This window comes from Aulonocara stuartgranti (assembly GCF_965226115.1).
Source record: "Aulonocara stuartgranti genome assembly, chromosome: 2".
Taxonomy (NCBI): Eukaryota; Metazoa; Chordata; class Actinopteri; order Cichliformes; family Cichlidae; genus Aulonocara; species Aulonocara stuartgranti.
In genome coordinates this window covers 15,359,716-15,369,195 of record NC_138940.1, presented here as the reverse complement: position 1 = coordinate 15,369,195, position 9,480 = coordinate 15,359,716, and the positions used below count along the sequence as shown (strand labels likewise).

Below are 9,480 nucleotides of genomic sequence, written 5' to 3'. Positions count from 1 at the left end.
GGCATATTGTAGCACCACAAGTGTTTTAATAAAGAGCTCCCCCTACCAGCTTGGGGTTAAATAACAAGCTCAATCTCTCTCTGTGAGCTTCTTTGTTAAGATTTCTCTGCATGCCACAATGTAAAACATTGCTCGGACACGCTGTGCTAATTACATAATTTGAAAAAGAAATGTAGAGGTAGGAATTGCAATTAATATAAATAACATGACGCTACGCATCGGCCAATGAATGTGAACTAACAACAAGGTCGCGGGTATGGCTGCGACCGTAGGAAAAAACCCTAATATGAAGGTATTTTACTGTGCATTTCACAGTAATGTTCTGTTCTTCTAGAATATCATTAAAGTTACGTAAATAGACTTTGACTTCACATTTTGAATGTAAATTAACGTTAAATCACTGTAATGTAATCAATGTAATACAACATAATTGTCATGATTATTAAATGTATCTGTCTGTACATATGCATATTTAGATTGTTAAAATACATTCACAAATGTATCATGATTTCACAAATATCTGTCCGTTATTTGAAAGATTGAACTGTTGAATTCAAATGTAATGCTATGGAAAAGTATATAACATGATCCCTATAAGCTTGTGTTACATCACATAAGTATTATTGTCGCTGCTAGTTAGGCCGTTCGTGGCTCATGAGTTGGCATTTTGCCTTGTGATCAGAAGATTGCCGGTTCGCGCCCTGGCTCCGACACTCTCCGTCGTTGTGTCCATGGTCAAGACTCTTCACCTACCGCCTACTAGTGATAGCCAAAGGGGCCGATGGTGCGATATGGCAGCCTCGTCTCTGTCAGTCTGTCCCAGGGCATGCAATCAATTATTACGTAAACCAACTGTTAACTGTATATTCTGTACATTTACGTATTATGATTCATATTTCCACATTCAGTGACCTTGTTTATAGGTAATTTCATTGTTTGATCGCGTAAAAATGTTCCTAATTTAATGTCTAAAAGCACTTGGAAAAGGCAGAATCCCATGTCAAATTAGCGCAACAAACTCTGTTTTCATTACTGAAAATACCGTATTTTTATGGGACAGTTATTTTCTGTTATTTTACAGTCGTATTTTTGGCGCCCCAGCTGGCGGAATATTACCGTTTTTTTAAGATGTTTTTTTTTCCTATTTATAGGTGGTTTCATTGTTTAATCACATTAACATGTTCCCGATTTAATGTTTAGCGGCACTTGAAAAAGGCGAGATCCCATGTCAAATTAGTGCAACTAATTGTATTTTCATTACTGGAAATAACCGTATTTTTATGGGACAGTTATTTTCTGTTATTTCACGGTCGTATTTTGGCGCCCCAGTTGCCGGAATATTACCGTTGTTTTAAGATGGTTTTTTTTAACAGTGTACAGAGGTCTGTGCATCCCTTCATGGATATGCCTCCCCAGACCATCCCTGACCAACCACGAAACCAGACATGGTGCATGATATTAAAGGCAGCATAACCTTCTCCATGGCTTTTCGAAAACATTTCACATCTATCACATGTGCTCAGGGTAAACCTGCTCTCATGTATGAAAAGCACAGGACTCCAGTGGTGGACTTGCCAATTCAGGTATTCTATGGCAAATGCCAGTCAGACTCCACAATGCCAGGCAGTGAGTACAGGGCCCACTGGGAGACCTAGGGCTCTTGGGAAGTCTGTGCCAACAGGAACAGGATGAATAAAAATGAAACAAAGGAGCAGACAAAGGTCCTGCTGATGGGTTAAGGACATTCTATGGCCATGTTCAGCACTCCCAGAGTTAAAAAAAAAACTGTCAGAAAAGAAGGGGAATAAAGAACGGCAGTGGTCGCCACCTGTAAAAGCATTCCTGTTTTGGCAGTTGTTCGTTAAGTTTATTTTATGTTAATTGGTGTTAATTTCATTAACACCAAAGCAACTGAAACTGATTAATAGTCCCTCTATGATATAACTGAACAGATCAATATCCCAGAAGTTTCACTTGCTTGACGCTGTACTCTGATTAAAAATTGTTCCTTTAAATGTTTTATATTAATCTCTAATGGGCTCTGTTAATTTGAATAATTTCAATTTTTATCTGAGTTTACTTCTTCCTGACATTAATAGCATCTCTGTACAGTAAAGGGGTGTGTGAACATGAAAGCGACATACGACAAAAGAAAAGTAACAGTGAGAAAATCATGAGACACATGGAGATTGTAAAGAGGCCTTTCCTGCCTCCTAGTGGTGTCATGGGTAACATATACATATCTTCAAAAAAGAAAGCTACAAACGAATCTTCTCGCGATAGACAAAATGATTTCTGTAATTCAGTTTCTGTATTACTCCATTTACACTTTTTGCACGTTTTGCACCTGCAAAACGTGCAAAAAGTGTACACCGTATTACACCGTGTATTACAAATGCAATACACCATCATTGCATTTGTATTTTCTGCAGTATGGGTAAGAATGTGCTGAATGCACTTTAAATTGTTACAATTGTGGCTTTTAAGTGATATTGTGTAACAGCTTCCAGTTTGAACTTACTTTGAAAAGTAATCTTAAGCTTTAGAGAGCAGACCCCCCCAACTTCCATTTCTAAAACCACACACACACTGATAAACTTATAGCATCCCTTATTTCTAGCTAAAATTTTCTCCTTGTTTGCAGAGACAGGAGTAGAATTCGCATTCACTTTGGGAAAAGATAAGTTTGCTATGCGGTCGGAGTCAATAAAAAAGACGTATCGTTTTGCGGGCTGCTGGTTTCCTTCTCAGCCCGTGTGTGTGTGTGTTGACTGTGTAGGTGACGTAACGGCCCCATGGGTTCCTTCCTCTCTCTCTCAAACACACACGAACGCAGTCGGGCAGCAGCAGCAGCAGACGCTCAGTGCTGCTCTCAGTGTGCGGAGCGGAGGAGGAGGACAGCACAGGCTGTAGTTATGTCTCAGCTCCGGGAATATTTCTCTCCTGTACTTCTCTTTCAATCACAGCGCTGCTTTTTCTCCTGTTTTCTTTCTGCGAACTCACTTTTGCCCTCCTCTTTTCTTTAAAAGGGAAAACGAAGAAAAAGAAAGAAGGTTATAAGGACGGCCAGTAGTGCGTCATGGTGCATCTTTGCGCAATTTTTATGGATCTTTTTTTTTAAGTGCTTTTTCCTGCCTGGACTATAATGGAGCGCCTCTTCTGCGTGGAGTGGAAACGAGGCAGCGTTTCGCGGCCACTGTCTCCCTGTGAATATTTGGCTGCAGCTGCTGCTGATCTGCGTGAAACTGCTGAATAAATCGGAGCTCTCTTGAAGGAAAAAGAGGGTTGCAGTAAGCGGCTTTTTTTTCTCTGCCTCTGACAATGTGCCAAGTTCATCCAACAAGCAGGATCCCGGCGATTTGCGGTGGTTTGTATCTTTTGCTTGTCAAGGATAGATTACATTTGTGAGGGATTTAAAACAGTTTTTGGAAATCATTGTGAAGGTCAATGGAAAGATTTGCGCATCCCCTGTGCGTCACGGTCCCATTTTTTATACCAAATAACGGCGGTGCGCCTTTTCCCCCCGCGCGCCTCTGAGCTTGTATGAGCGCCTGTTTGTGTCCGTGTGAGCGCCTCTACCTCCTTTTTTCTCCCCTCTCTCCCTACAGTGAGGACTCACTCCCAGTTTTTTTTCTTTTTTTTCCCACCCCCATATCTTCCATCCCAGGCTCGTGCAGCAAACTTAAATGCTGGATCTATATTTCAGCGACCTTTCCTGGCTGTAAAAATGCTGAGCGGCGTCCTCTTGCTGAGCGTCCTCACGGTCACCAGCCTGTCACCGTCCGAAACGGAGAGCCGCAAAACTTCAGCCTCCAAAGATATCTGCAAGACGCGCTGCGTCTGCGAAGAGCGAGAGAACATCCTGAACATCAACTGCGAGAATAAAGGATTTACCACCGTCAGCCAGTTTCAGGCGCCTCCCAATAAAATCTCCCAGCTTTTTCTGAACGGAAACTTCCTGTCACGGCTCAGCGCAAATGAGTTCGTCAATTACGGCAATGTCACCTCGCTGCATCTTGGAAATAATGGCTTGCAGGAGATCCGACCGGGTGCTTTTAACGGGCTCCGCTTCCTGAAGCGGCTCCACTTGAACAACAATAACTTGGAGGTGATTAAAGAGGACACGTTTACAGGATTGGAGAGTTTGGAGTATTTACAGGCAGATTATAATTATATCAGTGCCATCGAGCCTGGCGCTTTCAGTAAACTGAACAAGCTCAAAGTGTTGATCCTCAACGACAACCTGCTGTTGTCTCTGCCTCCTAATATCTTCCGCTTTGTGCTCCTCACGCATTTGGATTTACGTGGTAACCGACTGAAGATGCTGCCCTTTGCAGGGGTCCTGGAGCACATAGGTGGCATCATGGAGATTCAGCTAGAGGAGAACCCGTGGAACTGCACCTGTGATCTAATCCCCCTCAAATCCTGGCTGGACACCATCTCTGTGTTTGTGGGGGACATAGTGTGTGAGACGCCATTCAGGCTGCACGGCAAAGACATCACACAGCTCATAAAGCAGGATCTGTGCCCCCGCAGGAACGCAGGGGAGCGTGTTCACCCTGCCTCCGACTCTCATTTTCCAGGGGCCCTGGCCCCGACCTACCACCCTGGTATTAACACCCCCACCCGAGCCCCAAAAGCTTCTCGCCCTCCCAAAATGCGCTACAGACCCACCCCTCGCCTCTCAAAGGACAAACACGTCTTTGGGCCCATAATGGTTTACCAAACACGCTCCCCTGTGCCCATGCTGTGTCCCAGTGTGTGCGTTTGCACGTCACAAAATCCAGAGAGTGGACTGAACATCAATTGCCAAGAGCGGAAGTTACACAACATTACTGAGCTTCACCCCAAGCCCTCCTACCCAAAGAAACTCCACCTCACTGGTAACTATTTACAAATGATTTACAGAACTGATCTGACTGAGTACAGCTCGCTGGAGCTGCTGCATTTAGGGAATAACAGGATAGCAGTGATTCAAGAAGGAGCTTTTGAGAATCTCACAAACCTCAGACGGTTATATCTGAATGGGAATTATATTGAATCACTCTCTCAGTCTCTCTTTGCTGGTCTGCAGTCTCTCCAGTATCTCTATTTGGAATATAACATCATCAAGGAAATTTTACCACAAACATTTAACTCACTTCACAACCTTCAGCTGCTGTTTCTCAACAACAACCTGCTGCGATCCCTCCCTGACAATGTGTTCGGGGGCACCATGCTAACAAGACTCAACCTGCGGAATAATCATTTCTCCTACCTTCCAGTTCGCGGTGTTCTAGACCAGCTGTCTGCATTCATTCAGATCGACCTGCAGGAGAACCCCTGGGACTGCACCTGTGACATCGTCGCCCTCAAAAACTGGATGGAGCTGTCCAGTACCAGCGTGGTGGTTAATGAAATAACCTGTGATTCCCCCTCGAAGCATGCGGGGCGCCTACTGCGCTCCCTTCGCAATGAGGCCATCTGCCCTGAGCCCAGCGAGGTGCCCCCACTGCAGCAGGCACCCCCTACGAAAGCTCCCACATTAAGCAGCCCTCACACTGAAGCCCCCACCCCCTCTTCCTCTTCTTCTTCTCCCACTTCTTCCCCGTCTTCTTCTTTCAGCTCAGTCAGCCCCACTGAATCCCGCCTCCACACCCCTGAGTTACACCCCGAGGTCCCCCTTTCAGTCCTCATACTTGGGCTCCTTGTGGTTTTCATCTTGTCGGTCTGCTTTGGCGCTGGCCTCTTTGTTTTTGTTCTAAAACGGCGCAAAGGGGTTGAACACATCCCCACAGGTGCTAACAACTTAGATCTCAACTCTTTCCAAGTGCAGTATGGCTCCTACGCTCCTGAACCAACCCAAGACAAAAGCTCTGAAAGCCACGTTTATAACTACATTCCCCCACCCGTGGGCTCCATGTGCCAAAACCCCATTTACATGCAGAAGGATGGTGAACAGGTGGCTTATTACCGCAACCTGAAGGAGCTCAGCTTTGGGCCACTGGACACAAAGAAGGACGACATCCTTCACCGCAGCCCAGGGGCCTACACCATCAGCACAGTGGATTTTATGGATAAATCTCCAACGTCATGTGGCTTGGTCACCCCGGAGCCTCCTGAGATGTTGTATCAGAACTTAGGGGAAAGGCCCAACAAAGAACTCCCCACAACGGCAGGCATCCCTCCATTCACCTACAACTTTTGCACTCTGCCTAAGAGACCTTGCATCGTGCCCCCTTATGAGGCTGCCACAGCACGGAGGCACATCAGCAACCAGGACAGGGTGAACAAAACTGTGTTGTATGGCACCCCGAGGAAATACTTTGGGCCCGAACACCCTTCTAAAAATGAGCACCCACTCCTGCTCCCTGGAAAGCTAAAAGCAGAGCCCGACTACCTGGAGGTTCTGGAGAAACAGACTGCCATGAGCCAACTGTAAGATAGTGACAACGGCCGCATTCGTAATAATCACGCTGTTACTGTAATAATAGCCCTCTCTATATATCTATCTTATCTATCTGTGTTCAATCCTACATGACAGACTGGAAGTGAACTGAAGCCTCTGATGATCTTTTTTTCTCTCTCTCTTGCTTTTCTTCTCTCTCTTTTTTCTTTCCAAGATGTATAAAAGAAATATAAGAAGTATATTATTATGCAGGTCTATTTTTTTCTTCTGGAAGGTATAAATTATTTCTTCATTTTTGGAAAAAGGAAATTCTAAAAAAAAAAAGAAAAAGACTTTGATGACAGCAGGTATCCAAAATGGGCAGGACTGTGTACAAAAACTGTATTTTATTTTCCCAGTGACAAAGACAAAAAGAGTTATTCTTTGTAGAAGAGGACTGACATTCCTGTATATATTTTTTAGCCTACACAGATAAATGGTGAGTGTTAAAACCATCAAAGAAAACCTTTTCAACACCCGACAAATGGCGAAATCATACAATACTTATCCCAGAAAGTGCCTTTGCACTCAACTATTTTAGCAACGATGCTCTCTGCAAACTGGAAATGTCTTTTTTTCTTTTTCAAAGTGCTGTATTTTAAAGAAATCTTTATGTAAAATAGAAGATTTATTTGTCCGTTTCAAAAGAAAAAAAAGGAAAAAAATGAACTCGAGACCGGGTGTGAAGTTATATGTTGGTTCCTGCCAGGGAAGACCATATTATTTTGCTATGTGTCTTTGGAGCTGTACAACTTCTAGACAACATTGTATGCTATAGGTGAGCAATACAGTGCGGCAAAGCAGCGCAATTAAATTTTCACTGAAGCACTTTGTCAAGATCCTGAGCTGGGAGTGAATTTTGTTTCCACTGTGCATGATTATTTTTGGATGTGGTGTTACGCTGTGCCGACTGCTGTGTGTGTGTGTGTGTGTTTGTGTGTGTGTGTGTGTGGTTACAGCCAGAGAAAATGAAAATAGAGCCTGCCTGCAGCTCCTCCTCCTCCTCTCGCACTCACTCTGTCTGTAATGAAATGTGATGGGCCCTCTAATGATTGACGAGATTTCTTTTTTCTTTTTTTTCCTTTTCTCCTGCAGCTGAAAGATATTTGCTGCATTCCTACCAAGCAGCAGATGTCAGTAAATGTCGGCTTCTGCTCAGTCATCATTTGCTTGTCCAGGGAGTTTACAGAGGTGTTGGCGAGTCATGTCCAAGACATTTTTTTATTTTTATTTTCTTGACTGTCTGACCAGATTTAGCCCAAATATCTACATGTGTTTCTTAGTGCTCTGGGTCTGGGTTCGGGTTTGCTGGCTGTCTTGCAGATGTACTGAAGTGGAAAAATGGCTAATCATGTCTAAGGCTGTCAGACTATAATCCTGCCTGAAAGAGTCAGGATTATAACCTTGATATCAGAGGGCTGAAGAACTGAATATGGTTGAAAAGTGAAATGAGAAAAGTTGTCATTGTAAAACAAAGCTTGGATCAATTCTTTCAACCTTGAATTGTGTCTATGGGGAAGTTTTCTGTAGATTAAAGCTTGAAAAAGAAATAGTGGATAGTCAAATTAGCCATGTACTGCACACCAGGCAGATTTTAGAGCAGGGGAAAACTGGGTTAAATTTTCTACAGACATGATGGTTTAGACTTTTAGATCATACCTAGCTATATTTTCTGTGTTTGTAGAGCAAACAAATGCAGCATTTGATCAACCTTTGTTTGTCTTTGAGATGGCAATCATCATACAGCTACTCATCATGTACAAACCAGTACTAATGGTGCTTTAAAAAATAGAATATTGTTATATATATATCTACATATAAATGATTCTTTCTATTTCATGGTAAAATTTGCTTGAGACTGTCTCACTCAATATATATATTAATGATGTTAGTTTGGAGACGCATGCTCGTATTTTTGAAACACCAACATGTGATGCACGTATCTCTCAGACTTTAAGTTTTGAACCAACTTTAGCCTTTATTTAATTCTTTCTAATGTGCAGAAAAGATTTTCAACCAAATTTAGACATAAAGGAATGCTTCTTTAGAGGTCACGACTAGATTTATCCCTAAAATCAACATCTATGCACTTCGAGGGCTTGGTGGACAGGATTTGTAGCAATGTGGCAGAAGAAGGCGACCTCTATTTTCCCTTTGTGACTCAATATACTTGATGACTTCTTTTTCTAAACATCTTTTCACTTTATAGCCTCATAACATCACCTGGTGGCTGGCAAATCACAGGGGTAGAGTTAGGGTTGGACTGCATTCTTGGCAGTTTAGAAGACATTATCTTCTGATTCTCTTACATACATTTTGACCTTATACATCTTGTGTCAGGAAATTTCTTTTTGGGTATTGCAAATAGGTGAAACTTGCACATAAAGAAGTCAATGTAAACCAGCTCCAGGTCTCAACAGGTCACCAGCAATCATGTGGATGTTAAGAGTTTAACCAGATGTCAGTGTTTTGTAGTTGTCTAGCAAAGCTGCCTTTTTAAGTTATTTTTAAGAACCTTTTGCAAGGTGGGACCTCCTTTGTGGCTAACTTAGCCATTCAACACTTCCTTGAAAATCCATCCCCAGTGTGGGTCACGACAAGGTTCAGTTTTTTCTTCAGCAGGGTCAAGGGTTTGTCCAAATATCTCTTAAGTGCTGCTTGTACTGTCAGAAAAGAAACCAGCTGGACTTGAGGGAGGTATGTAAATAGAGAATGTGGCTTTTTCTTTTAACAACTGCTCCTTCTTAAGCATTTTAATCTTGCAGGAGAGAAGAACTGTCATTAATGTTGCAATTAGAAGTAGTAGGTAGCCCCTTGTGAGTAAGCAGTAAAAGGAAACTTGAAATAGAGGGCAGGCTGCAGTATGCAGAGAGCTGACAACATTTCTCCACATGTAATGCCAGCTATTTGGGTTCTACTTGGCTACTTTGTGAACTTTGCATTGAGTAGAATTGTTCTCATGGTGGGGGTACCATTTCGAGGAGCGGTAAAAGAAAATGTGCTGCACAGCATTAAGAGGTCTGATTTTCCATGACAGCAAGCTGCTGTTGGAA

At 42.9% G+C, this 9,480-nt stretch overlaps 1 protein-coding gene across 1 annotated transcript; it reads left to right on the top strand.

Moving 5' to 3' along the window:
* Nucleotides 1-2,547: 2,547 nt before the first annotated feature.
* On the top strand, nucleotides 2,548-7,264 carry slitrk2 (SLIT and NTRK-like family, member 2). The gene has a single exon (XM_082501609.1). It carries the CDS (start codon nucleotides 3,728-3,730, stop codon nucleotides 6,419-6,421), a length of 2,694 nt encoding a protein of 897 aa, XP_082357735.1. The 5' UTR covers nucleotides 2,548-3,727; the 3' UTR covers nucleotides 6,422-7,264.
* The last annotated feature ends 2,216 nt before the right edge of the window (nucleotides 7,265-9,480 follow it).